Below are 14,232 nucleotides of genomic sequence, written 5' to 3'. Positions count from 1 at the left end.
AAAATAAATTCCAAAAGGTATAAAATTTGGTAAAACAATTTATTAAAACAACGCGTTTCAGTGCAGGGTTTGCGCCTTCATCAAGTTATGCACAACATAGACAAACTTATATTGTAAGTTAGAGCTAATTCTGCTTATATTTATTCATTTAAAGTCTCTTACTCCACACACCTTTCTATACGGCCACTGTTACAACCAATCCTGTTCCGTTCCATATTTATCCAATCAAAGTCTTGTATTTCACACACCTATTGATACACCCATTTTCAATGACATCATTCTTAAAGAGGTATATCATTAGGATTTCTAATTTTCTCTATATTGTATTTAACCAGATGAAGATGAAAAACCTGCACTGAAACGCGTTTTTTTTTCAATAAATTTTATTCTTTTGGAATTGGTATTTACATTCAATTATGGAGCAGCACCCAGCACCAGGCTGTTTCATCCAAGCCATCCACATTCATTTACCTCCTGCTCTGACGGCTGCAGAGACCAGAGGATTCCAGCCGAATGGATCAGCAGCTGACACCCACTGAGAGGTGTTCAAAATCCCAGCCACACACATTGTAGAGTTGTGTCTATTATATGCACAACTCTATAAGGTTAATAACCTTAATCCACGCTTACCTTTTTTGATACTGAAAATTATTGCACCAGGGAGCACCCCTCGTATCTTTTGTTTTTGTCTTTTTTCATATCCCTAGGTGGAATTAACTGTGCGCTCTGACCTCCTATCCCTACACAGTACAAGCATAAAATGGTGCTCCTTGACCAGCCCCCATCTTTTATACTGGCCGTGATAGCCCCCATGATTGGCTGCGCCACGACCATATAGTGCCAAGGTTACAGGGCATTAAGGAATAGACCCAACATTTTATTTATTTTTTGCTGATCTTCTCGAATCGAATCACAAAGTGTTTTAATTTGCGGAGACCTATGAATTACAGGACTCAAAGTTTATTCCTCTGTGGAATCACACCAATCTCTGATTAACAGAGGTTGCTTCAATGGGTCTAGCGGGTTTAGTTTTTTCAAAATAAGCTTATCCACTAAAGCTTATAAAATGGTTTTATGTACTGGCGAAAACAGACAGAAGAGGGCCCCTGTGCAAGAGCAATATATGGGCCCTTTTCAGTCCAATAGCTCATCATAATGCACAATTCCACCTGGTTTGGAGGCAAAATTAGCCCCCCTATCTCTTGGGCCCCTGTGCAGCTGCACAGGTTGCACCAATGATATGTCCACCCCTAGTTTCATGACAGCTTGATCAATCGGTTTCTCTCTGCAGCTGTGCATGGGAGGTCAGTAAGCTGTCGGCATGTATGCAAACCTGCTAAGTTATGCATGTTAAGAGTGCTGGCCTGACCAGAGCCCCAAATTAGTATTAAATGGGTTGGTCAAGATAAGAAACAATTGTTGTTGTTTTTTAAACATACCATTGTCTGTCCATGGGCTACAGTGGGGAGAAAAAGTATTTATTCAGCCACCAATTGTGCAAGTTCTCCCACTTACAAATATGAGAGAGGCCTGTAACTGACATCTTAGGTAGACCTCAACTATGAGAGACAAAATGAGAAAACAAATCCTGAAAATCACATTGTCTGATTTGGAAAGAAATGTTTTTCAACTTTTGGTGAAAAATAAGTATTTGGTCAATTACAAAAGTTCATCTCAATACTTTGCTATATATCCTTTGTTGGCAATGACAGAAGTCAAACGTTTTCTGTAAGTCTTCACAAGGTTGGCACACACTGTTGCTGGTATGTTGGCCCATTCCTCCATGCAGATCTCCTCTAGAGCAGTGATGTTTTGGGGCTGTCGCTGGGCAACAAGGACTTTCAACTCCCTCCAAAGGTTTTCTATAGGGTTTTAGATCTGGAGACTGGCTAGGCCACTCCAGGACCTTGAAATGCTTCTTATGAAGCCACTACTTCTTTGCCCTCGGGGTGTGCTTGGCGTCATTGTCATGCTGAAAGACCCAGCCACGTTTCATCTTCAATGCCCTTGCTGATGGAAGAAGGTTTGCCCTCAAAATCTCACGATACATGGCCCCATTCATTCTTTCATGTACACGGATCAGTCGTCCTGGTACCTTGGCAGAGAAACAGCCCCAAAGCATGATGTTGCCACCCCCATGCTTCACAGTTGGTATGGTGTTCTTTGGATGCAACTCAGCATTCTTTCTTCTCCAAACATGACGAGTTGTGTTTCTAACCAAACAGTTCTACTTTGGTTTCATCGGACCATATGACATTCTCCCATTACTCTTCTGGATCATCCAAATCCTCTCTAGCAAACTTCAGACGGGCCCGGACATGTAATGGCTTAAGCAGGGGGACGCGTCTGGCACTGCAGGATCTGAGTCCCTGGCGGCGAAGTGTGTTACTGATGGTAGCCTGTGAAACGTTGGTCCCAGCTCTCTGCAGGTCATTCACTAGGTTCCCCCATGTTGTTCTGGGATTTTTGCTCACCATTCTTGAGATCATTTTGACCCCACGTGGTGAGATCTTGTGTGGAGCCCCAGATCGAGGGAGATTATCAGTGGTCTTGTATGTCTTCCATTTTCTAATTATTGCTCCCACAGTTGATTTCTTCACACCAAGCTGCTTGCCTATTGCAGATTCAGTCTTCCCAGCCTGGTGCAGGGCTACAATTTTGTTTCTAGTGCCCTTCGACAGCTCTTTGGTCTCCACCATAGTGGAGTTTGGAGTGTGACTGTTTGAGGTTGCGGACAGATGTCTTTTATACTGATAACAAGTTCAAACAGGTGTCAGTACTACAGGTAATGAGTGGAGGACAGAGGAGACTCTTAAAGAAGAAGTTACAGGTCTGTGAGAGCCTGAAATCTTGCTTGTTTGTAACTGACCAAATACTTATTTTCCACCAAAATTTGAAAAAAATTTCTTTCCAAATCAAACAATGTGATTTTCAGGATTTTGTTTTCTCATTTTGTATCTCATAGTTGAGGTCCACCTATGATGTCAATTACAGGCCTCGCTCATCTTTTTAAGTGGGAGAACTTGCACAATTGGTGGCTGACTAAATACTTTTTTTCCCACTGTATGTCTGGTATTGCAGGTCAGCTCTTTTCACTTATATGATGAATAAGGATGATCTGCATTACCAGATATAGACTACGGGAAGATATGGCACTGTTTCAGGAAAATCAGCAGACTTTTTTTTGTCTATTTCTTGACAACAGCTTTTAGGTATCAAAAAAAATTCTCTTCATTAAGTATAAAACACTGAGACCAGTGGCTGCAATCTGCTTATGGCAGGGACAGAAATAAAAGTTCAGATTGGTTATAGGTAAACAAGAAAGGAACTAAATTACCTTAAGTCGGCATTCTCGTTCATCAGAGTCTGGATCCTGTTCTTGTATTTTGATTCCACTTTGCTGACACTTTGGTCAAAGCTTTTCTCTATTTTGTCAATTTGACTTTTCTTAAAAATGGAACATCAGACATAAATGACACATTTCAGCTATCAAATTCTGACATTTGTCTATTAGTTAATTGTTTAGATTTTTTGCACCAAAACAAACACCTCAAAACAAAATATAAGAGTTCATTCAATATTCCATAAAATTAAGGTTTTATTACGTATCTAAAATGGTAAAACTTATATGGCATTGAGATTAGGATTTGCAGCTCTTTGTCATAGTAGCTGCTGAACCTGAAACACATTATCTCTGTGCGCAAGTATTTTATCATTTTAAAAACATAATAAAGTCTTAATTTTACAGAATATTATAACTTTTCTATCTATTGCTGTGTGTTCCTTTGTGCTTTGTGCATCTGGATCAAAGAGTCAATGGGATCTGTATACTGTACATGCCGGTTAATAGCATAAAAACATGTATGGGTCCCCAAAGTAAATAAAGAAGAAGGTTTAGGAATGATTTTCCATAGACCCTCATCTCAGCTTGTAAAACTCAACTTTTGCTATTGATAGATGGATCATTTTATGTCTTTTGCCATCAAAATAGAAACATATATAAAATAAAAGAAAAAAGAGAAAATCGTTACATGAGCCCTTCCTTTACTAGCCTAATGCTACATATGCACAAATGATATTAAAATCACTGGATTGCTGGAACATTGAACAGATTGCCAGTTAAAAATAAGATATCACATATCAACAAGGGATTGGTGGGGGGCCGACCGCTCAGACTTCCACTAACCCCTTAAGGACCGAGCCACTTTGTACGTTAATGACCGGGCCAATTTTTTCAATTCTGACCACTGTCAATTTATGCGGTAATACCTCTGGAACGCTTCAATGGATCCCCCTGATTCTGAGATTGTTTTTTCGTGACATATTGTTCTTCATGATTGTGGTAAAATTTCTTTGATATCACTTGCGTTTATTGGTAAAATAAACAGAAATTTGGCGAAAATGTTTAAAATTTTGCAATTTTCAAACTTTGAATTGTTATGCCCTGAAATCAGAGAGATATGTCACACAAAATAATTAATAAATAACATTTCCCACATGTCTACTTTACATCAGCACAATTTTGGAACCAAATTTTTTTTTTATTAGGGAGCTATAAGGGTTAAAAGTTGACCAGCGATTTCTCATTTTTCCAACAAAATTTACAAAACCATGTTTTTTTTAGGGACCACATCACATTTGAAGTCACTTTGAGGGGTAAATATGACAGAAAATACCCAAAAGTGACACCATTCTAAAAACTGCACCCCTCAAGGAACTCAAAACCACATTCAAGAAGTTTATTAACCCTTCATCAAGTGCTTCACAGGAACTGAAGCAATGAGGAAGAAAAAAATTAACATTTAACTTTTTTTCACAAAATATTAAATTTAGACCACAAGAGTAACAGATAAAAATGGACCCCAAATTGTAATGTACAATTTCTTCTGAACATGCTGATACCAAATATGTGGCGGAAAACTACTGTTTGGGCGCATGGCAGGGTTCGGAAGGGAAGGAGCGCCATTTGACTTTTTGAATTCAAAATTTGCTGGAATAATTAGCGGACGCCATGTTGCGTTTGGAGGGCCCCTGATGTGCCTAAACAGTGGAAACCCCCCACAAGTGACCCCATTTTGGAAACTAGACCCCTCTAGATGTGTGGTGAGCACTTTGAACCCCCAGGTGCTTCTCAGAAGTTTATAACGTAGAGCCGTGAAAATAAAAAAAAAAAAAATCACAAAAATTTTTCTTTTAGCCCCAAATTGTTTATTTTCACAAGGTTAACAAGAGAAAGTTGACCTCTCATTTTGTTGTGCAATTTCTCCTGAATGCGCCAATACCCTACACGTAATTGGCAACTACTTTTGAGGCACAGTGCAAAGGACAGAAAGGAAGGATCACCATATTATAGTACAGATTTTACTGTTATGGTTTGAGGGTGCCATGACCCACTAGAAGATCCCCTGAGGTGCCGTAACAGCAGATTCCACCATAAATGACCCCATTTTTCAAACTACACCTCTCAATCAACTCATCTAGGGGTGCAGTGATCATACTGACACCAGGGTGTGTCACAGAATTTTATTCCATTGGGCAGTGAGGAAAAAATAATTACATTTTTACCGCAAAAAAATTTTTAGCCTCAGATTTGACATTTTCACACTGGATAATGGATAAAAATGGCACCAAAATTTGTCCCATAGTTTCTGCTGAATGTGGCAATACCTCATATGTGGCTGTACAGTACTGCTTGGCCACACGGCGACACTCGGAAGGGATGGAGCGCTATTTACCTCCTGGAGCGCAGATTTTCCTAGAATAGTTTGCGTACCCCATATACAGAGCCCCTAAATGCTATAAGAGCAGAATCCCCCCTCAAGTCACCCCATTTTGGAAATTATACCCCTGCCAAACATGTGGACACTAAATGTGGTTTAGACACACTGCGGTGCTCAGAAGGGAGGGGGGATTTGGATTTGCTGAATTTCTTTTGGGGGGCGAGGAGACATTTATCTTTTCCAGAGCCTTTGTACTACCTGTAACATGGAAGCCCCCTATATTTCCAGTAACACATGACAGACCTGAATGAGGGCTATTATGTGAAGCTTTTATTGGGAACATTTTACATAACATTTTAGATCACATTTATCCTGCGCTCTACGCTGAGCACTTTCATTGGGGTTTCCATCTAAATCGCCAAATGACGTGATTCAGATGAAACCCCTGAGGGATCCATTCACTATAATGAGATGAGGCAGCAGAGTTACTCTGGACTCCGTCTGGCCTCTGTTCAGCGTTATCCTTCTTTTCAGAGGTGCACAAAACTGTGGCTGACCGCGCTTTTATTTACGCCTAAAAAGATGGACACCGCCAGATCATAGGCCAGATGCCGTCCTCAGTGCCTCCATCTGCCTCATTACAGGGAATCTTCCGTCAGGGGTTTCTGTCTGAATCACGTATTTCAGAGATTTACACGGAAACCCCGGTGTAAGTGCTCAGTGCAGAGAGCAGGATACATGTGCGCTGAGCCATACTGCGATCTTTGGGAGGCGGAATGAACAAAAATCAACAATTCAGGATTTTTTTTGTTGTTACTTGTGTGGTAAAATTGATAAGGCAGCTTTATTCTTCGGGTCAGTACGTTTACAGCGATGCCACATTTATGTAATTTTTTTATGTTTTTACGCTTTTACATAATACAACTTTTATAGAAAAAATAATTATCTTTGCATCGCTTTATTCTGAGAGATGTAACTTTTTAATTTTTCGGATGATGGAGCTGTATGGCGGCTTGATTTTTGCAGGACAAGATGACGTTTTTAGCGGTACCATTTTTATCCGTCTTTTTGATGGCGTTTTATTCCACTTTTTTCCAGCGGTATGATGAAAAGTCATAGTTTCTCATGTTTTTTTTTTTATTATTTACGCTGTTTACTGAAAGGGTTAACTAGTGTGACAGATTTATAGGTTGGGTCGTTCCGGACGCAGCGATACTAAATATGTGTACTCTTTTGTTTATTTTTTTTTACCTATAAATCTGTATTTATTAGTGTAATATATATATATTTTTTTTTACATTTTTTTTTAGATTTTTACAATTTTATATTTTATTTTTTTAAAGTTTTTTACTTAGTCCCACTATGGGACTTTCATTTTTTTCACTTTTTTCATAGCTATAATGTAATGCAATGCACTAGCATTGCAATACATTATACCTATATTAAAAGCTCCTGAGACTATGCTGTGCATAGGTCTCAGGAGCTTTCTGCAGCTTGGTGACCTGGGGGTCGTCCTGACTACCCCTGGTCACCATGGCAACGGTCGGGCCCCCGCGATGACGTCACGGGGGCGCCGATCTGAAAGCAGAGGGAGCTCCCAGACCTCTGCATTGTCTCCTGAATGTTGCGATCGCGCTCGATTGCAGTATTCAGAGGGTTAAGAGCCAGGGGCGGCGCTGACACCGCTCCTGGCTGTTTAGTGCTGGAGCTAAGCCACTAGCAGCGCTGAGCACCGGCACTAATAGAGCAGCAGACGCTGAAATTTCAGCGTCTCCTGCTCCATCATGCTGTGATCGGTGCAGGGTGCAGGGACCGACGGCATGGGTCCCTGCACCCCTTCTCGTGCCGCTCAGCTGTCACGGACAGCTGATGGCACTGAACTGGCACAGCGTGTTTACACGCTGTGACAGTTCAAAGCTATGATGGACACTGCACGGCAATGAGCATTAACTTACACCTGCTCATGCCGTGCAGTGTCCGTCATTGAGCGCTATGGGGCTAATTGGCAGAACAGGGAACTTTTACCCCTGTAAGAATGGAGTAGCATGATGCATGTTGTGAAGACCCGGGGTCTTCCGTGGGCGTAACGCTACTCAGACAACGCAGGGTGAGGGTAAAACAGCGTGGAAATACTTTATTGAACCACAAAGCGGACAATAAACACACAGAACAATCCCAGCAAATGCCCGAGATGGTACAACATTACACAGTCTCACCCTTCCACTGATCCGCCTGGGTTAGAACAGCTGTGACTTTGGAGACTTCCAGGGCCAACTACCTCAACCAGTGGCCCCCCGCTTCTAGCGGGCCCCCACAGAGAGAAGGCAGCGGCAAGCTTAGGAAGCTGGCAGTCCATCGAGGTACAAGACCAGGAGACCCAAAGGGTCCTACCCTGGCCTCTCCGAGAGTTTCCATGGAGCCAGGCGAACGATGGGTCCCTCCTGGCAACTCCAAATGTCTCCATGGGTTCTAGGCGGCCGGTGGGTCCCTCCTAGCAACCCCAAAACAACATATCCATGGGGCCAAGTGACTTCTTCGTCCTCTCCTGGACTCCCCAAAATGTATCCATGTCTCTCTGATGGTTAATGGAGCAGATCCGAATCTTTCCAGTCAGGGCCGGTACCCTTAGACTAGAATCATATAGAATACAAATCTGTGTCTCTTTAGATGCCATGCAATCCATCTTCTTTCCTGAAGGATGTCTCCCATTCTTCTTCTAAACTCCTTCTGAATCTCTGTTCCAAGACTGAATTTGTTTCTAGCACTACAGACATCCCTGTTTATATTTATATCTGTGTGAGGTCATCAGGCACAGGTAAGAGGTAAAGTTGCAGGGCTCGAGTATCCACAGCTCATCCCCCAAGATTGACTGGCAAACACCCTGCAATGGTATTTAACATATCTAGCAAACATTCATTGTTCTAGCTAATTTATTTACATAGTTTGTATCACAGGGGCTCTTATAAATACACATCCTTGTTTCAGAATCAAAGAGCAGATAACATTCAGGGTTATACACGTGGTCAAAATTGTTGGCACCCCTCGTTTAATGAAAGAAAAACCCACAATGGTCACAGAAATAACTTGAATCTGACAAAAGTAATAATAAATTAATTACAAGATAGGGAACAGGATTGCACATTACTACAAGATGGGGACCAGGATGACACATTACTACAAGATGGGGACCAGGATGGGCACACTACTACAAGATGGGGACCAGGATAGCACATTACCACAAGATGCGGACCAGGTTGGGCACATTACTACAAGATAGGGACCAGGATGACACACTACTACAACCATGGAAGTTGGCTACAGTCCCATGGATCTTAAATTTCTGAATAATATGTGCAACTGTAGTCACAGGAACATCAAGCTGCTTGGAGATGGTCTTATAACCTTTACCTTTAACATGCTTGTCTATAATTTTCTTTCTAATCTCTTGAGACAACTCTTTCCTTTGCTTCCTCTGGTCCATGTTGAGTGTGGTACACACCATGTCACCAAACAGCACAGTGAGTATCTGTAGCCCTATATACAGGCCCACTGACTGATTATAAGATTGTAGGCACCTGTGATGCTGATTAATGGATACAGCTTGATTTAACATGTCCCTTTTGTCACATTATTTTCAAGGGTACCATCATTTTTGTCCAGGCTTATTTCATGAGTTTAATTATTTAAAAAATTCTGTGGAAGCAGAGTTGAAAAGCAATGTCTGACTTTCATTTGTTCATTTTCATATATTTTTAATTTATTATTACTTTTGTCAGATTCAAGTTATTTCTGTGACCATTGTGGGTTTTTCTTTCATTAAACGAGGGGTACTAACAATTCTGACCACGTGTGTATACAAAAAGTAGTTAATCGACTAAAGAAGAACAGAGATTAAAGAGTCAACATAAAAATAAAGGAATGTTGCTCTTGCCATCAGAAAGTATGTCTGGCATAATCAAGATTTTATTCTGTATTGTCACACATGTGTATCCGACCTGCGGTGCCATCTTGTAACAGGGTTAAAGTTCCCTGTCAGGGATAACAGTTGCCATGATCCCTCGGGTCCCAGAGATCGGATACACACCAATTAGCAAGTTATCACCTATTCATAGAATAGGTGATCACGTGTTTTAACCGGATAATCCTTTTAATGTTTCCTTCTGGGAAAAAAAGATGTAAGTGACCACCACAAGGAGTCCAGAAAAGTAGAATCTTTTGCGATGGTCACTAATCTATTTTTTTTTTAAAGCAAAGGGAAACCTATAGAGATGCTTTGTAATTCTGCAATTTCAATAAAAACGGTTTCATTTGTCGAAAAGGGGTGTTCACCAAATGACATTTATTACCTATTTGTTTATTAATCCTGCTCATAGGCAGATTATGATGAGGGCAATCTGGGCTACTGCCCAGGGCACCGGGCCTCCAGATTGCCCTCATTATATGTGCGGCGCCGCGGCACATACCGGCAGATAGTGGCGGGGGGGCCCCCGGACTGCTCCCCCAGCAGCGGCGCACGGCCGCTACTTCTTCTTCGGCCGGGCCGGCACTGCAGCTGTTAACTTACCGGCCGCGTCACTGCTAGGAGACACGGCCCTGTGCACGGCCGTGTCTCCTAGCTGTGACGTCACGCAGTGCGCGCCCGGCCTGCACTGCAGCACTGGAGAGGAGCAGCAGGACTGGAGCTGGGGGATGGTGAGTGTGTGTGAGTCTGTGTGTGTGAGAGTGTGTGTGTGAGTGTGCGTGTAGCCATCTATACACAGCAGGAGGCCGCACGTAGCCATCTATATACAGCGAGAGGCCGCACGTAGCCATCTATACACAGTGGGAGGCCGCACGGCACCATCTACACACAGCAGGAGGCCACATGTAGCCATCTATACACAGCAGGAGGCCACATGTAGCCATCTATACACAGCAGGAGGCCGCATGTAGCCATCTATACACAGCAGGGGGCCGCATGTAGCCATCTATACACAGCAGGAGGCCGCACGTAGCCATCTATATACAGCAGGAGGCCGCACGTAGCCATCTATACACAGCGGGAGGCCGCATGGCGTCCCCCCCAGAGACAGCGGGAGGCCGCACGTAGCCATATGTACACAGTGGGAGGCCACACGGCGCCATCTACATACAGCAAGAGGCCGCACGTAGTGATCTATACACAGCGGGAGGCCGCATGTAGCCATCTATACACAGCGGGAGGCCGAACGTAGCCATCTATACACAGCAGGAGGCCACATATAGCCATCTATACACAGCGGGAGGCAGCACATAGCCATCTATACACAGCAGGAGGCTGCACGTAGCCATCTACACACAGCAGGAGGCCGCACGGCACCATCTATACACAGCGGGAGGCCGCACGTAGCCATCTATACACAGCAGGAGGCTGCACGTAGCCATCTATACACAGCGGGAGGCCGCACATAGCCATCTATACACGGCAGGAGGCCGCATGGCGCCATCTATACACAGATGCCTACATATAGACGGCTACGTACGGCCTCCTGCTGTGTATAGATGGCTACGTGCGGCCTCCCGCTGTTTATAGATCGCTACGTGCGGCCTCCTGCTGTCTATAGATGGCTACGTGCGGCCTCCCGCTGTCTATAGATGGCTACGTGCGGCCTCCCGCTTTGTATTGATGGCACCGTGCGGCCTCCCGCTGTGTATAGACGGCACCGTGCGGCCTCCCGCTGTGTATAGATGGCACCGTGCGGCCTCCCGCTGTGTATAGATGGCGCCGTGCGGCCTCCCGCTGTGTATAGATGGCGCCGTGCGGCCTCCCGCCGTGTATAGATGGCTACGTGTGCTCAATATTGAGTCATACAATTAATGTAAGGCTATGTGCCCACGATGCAGAAATGCTCCGGAATTTTTTGGAGATTGTACATGCGTTTTTCCTGCCAGGGACAAGCGGAAGTGAAGCGTTCTTCACATGCATTTCCGCATGCGGGTTGGCAAGCGCTTTCCAAGCGATTTTAGCATCACTTGGAGAGTGCTTGACAATTTGGTCACACTATATAAATCCATGCAGCCAGCATGGATTTATATAGTGTGACCGTAAAAGAATGGTAAAAAATAAATATATAATTACCTTCTGATGGCCTGCAGACGTCAGCGGTTGCGTGACCCGTCACATGACTAAATGACGTCACGGCAGATCCTTTTCAGACCATCGTGAGCTGCAGGCAAGCCAGGACGCATCGGATAAAGACACCGCGGGCCATTAGAAGGTAAGTATAATATTTATTTTTTATTTTATTCTTTTTTTTACAGTTTCTATGGTACCCGGGTCCGGAGGAGAGTCTCCTCTTCTCCAAACCTGGGTACCATCCGCACATTGAAACGCATGGATTCTGCATGTACAGATGCAGTGATGCGGATTCCATGCGTTCCAATGCAAGTCAATGGCGGCGAAAACTCTGAGCTTCCGCAAAATAATTAGTAATGCTGCGGATTTTTCCACAATGATAATTTCCGCAGCATGTGCACAGTACATGCGGATTATCATTGGGGAACATGGCAGACCTTCTACCAAGCGTTTTTTTAAGTGTTTCTGCAGCGGAATTGCCGCTGCGGAAACGCTTAAAAAACGCATAGTGGGCACACAGCCTAAAAAAGATTATTATAATTAATATTGTGCCAAATTAATTTCACGTGAACTATCACATGATCTATCACAGGGGATCATGTGACATGTGATACATCAGGTGTGTGTGTGGGGGGGGGGGCGCGCCTTCTAAACTGCCCGGGGCCCTTGCTACTCTTAATCCACCCCTGATCCTGCTTATTTATTTTTCAAGCTTATATAGCGTCAGTATATTCCACAGAACTGTCATCACTGTCCCCACTGCGGCTCACAATCCACATTCCCTATCAGTATGTCTTTGAAGTGTGGGAGGAAACTGGAGAACCCGGAGAAAACTCACGCAAAAACAGAGAACCCTTCAGGTTTCAAGAGACGCAAATCTGTTAAAAGAAGTGACCTTATTATTCTTTAGGTGGCTTCTGCTTGGAAGACATCACAAACTAAATAAATCTATGGGGAGTCCAAAAAGACAGACAGAAGATTCCTGGTGTCTTTTGTAGTGTGCTAGAAACAACGCAAAAGATGCCAGCCTTTCCTCAAGTGCGTTCTCCTTAAAAAACGTGTCCGCTTTGCCCAAGATTAAAAGACATTGTATGCACATATACTATATATGTATACATGTTCGGAGAATAATGCTATAACACAGTAGAAAATGGAACATTTCACAATAAATCTATATAAATCCTCCAATATGTGCATTTGCTAATAGTCTATTTCACCACTCATGTAAGTATAAGGCATGTAGTTATTTGTTGTCACTTACCAACTTTTCAGTTTCCGCATGGGCATGTTGTAGGTCTGTATTAATTGAAAGGACAGCTTCATTTTTCTCCGCAATATCAGCCTGCAAATGCTATAGAAAATATTAAAGTGTTTAATGAGCAGCGTTCCAGTGCAGATGGATTTTCTTTTATATTGGTTGCTATTCTGAGCTAAAGAAAATGTTGCAGTATCTAGTAATTGGTTACATCATGAACCCTTTGCGATGCATTTACACCTGGCGATCATGGCTGCTGAAACAATTGCCAATCGCCTATATACAAGCCAATAAGTGGTCATGTAGCGGACTGTTTAGGCCACTGGTAATATGATCATTCTGGTGCATAGATTATCATCATTATTGGTGGCACATTTCCTATTTACACAGGACTATAAGCTGCAGATAGCAAAGATTTTAATGCAGGAATAAACGATCCAAACAAATGAGCGTTTTGCTTGTTCGGCCATGATTACCGCCATGTTTACATAAGCCAATAATCAACGAACACTTATTCCCAATTATCGTTTCATGTAAATGGCCCTTAAATGCTTTAATGGGCCATAAAATGAAAATATCAATGATTTATGGGGATTTGAGCACTAATTCTACTTGTGTGGCAACCTCTCCATTCACAGCGGCCACAGTACCAGGCAGCATAGAATATTGGAGAACCTCCCCGTTCTGATAGGTGCGGGCCCCCTAGGAAGTCTGGTATCTATATTCTTGAGGCATCCATATAATGTGGATCTGGATATCTCATACATGTCTAAGATATCCAGCAGAAAAGATAAAGATGTGTTTTGTTTCAAGACAGAGCTAGGAATCCAAGATTATCCACTAGACTTACAAGATGCATTTGGCTTCTATGTTGCAGTGTGACCATTTCACAATACACGCTGGTAATTGGACACAATGCACAAATTCATCTCATCGATTCCAATCATATATGCTGTTATATAGGGTGTGCTATCTGGATGTACAGGTGCATCTCACAAAATTAGAATATCATCAAAAAGTTAATTTATTTCAGTTCTTCAATACAAAAAGTGAAACTCATATTTTATAGCGTCATTACAAACAGAGTGATCTATTTCAAGTATTTCTGTTAATGTGGATGATTATGGCTTACAATGAAAACACAGTATCTCACTAAATTAGAA

The 14,232-nt window shown here is 42.8% G+C and overlaps 1 protein-coding gene across 3 annotated transcripts in view; it reads right to left on the bottom strand.

Annotated features, from left to right (window-relative positions):
- Positions 1–14,232, bottom strand: part of FLACC1 (flagellum associated containing coiled-coil domains 1) — an 87,834-nt gene that overhangs the window by 2,024 nt on the left and 71,578 nt on the right. For 2 of the 3 annotated variants that reach the window (XM_073645612.1, XM_073645611.1), the window contains 2 exons: positions 13,076–13,165; positions 3,338–3,447 (listed from right to left, as the gene is read on the bottom strand). In XM_073645612.1, the coding sequence (XP_073501713.1) occupies positions 3,338–3,447; positions 13,076–13,165 (200 nt within the window). Of the gene's footprint in view, positions 1–3,337; positions 3,448–8,374; positions 8,602–13,075; positions 13,166–14,232 lie in introns of those variants that run through there. The other variant, XM_073645613.1, reaches the window with a different exon arrangement.

Source organism: Phyllobates terribilis, unplaced genomic scaffold (assembly GCF_046119375.1).
Source record: "Phyllobates terribilis strain yellow unplaced genomic scaffold, ASM4611937v1 Scaffold_9__5_contigs__length_417890890, whole genome shotgun sequence".
Lineage (NCBI taxonomy): Eukaryota > Metazoa > Chordata > Amphibia > Anura > Dendrobatidae > Phyllobates > Phyllobates terribilis.
This window is presented reverse-complemented; position numbering and strand designations above follow the sequence as displayed.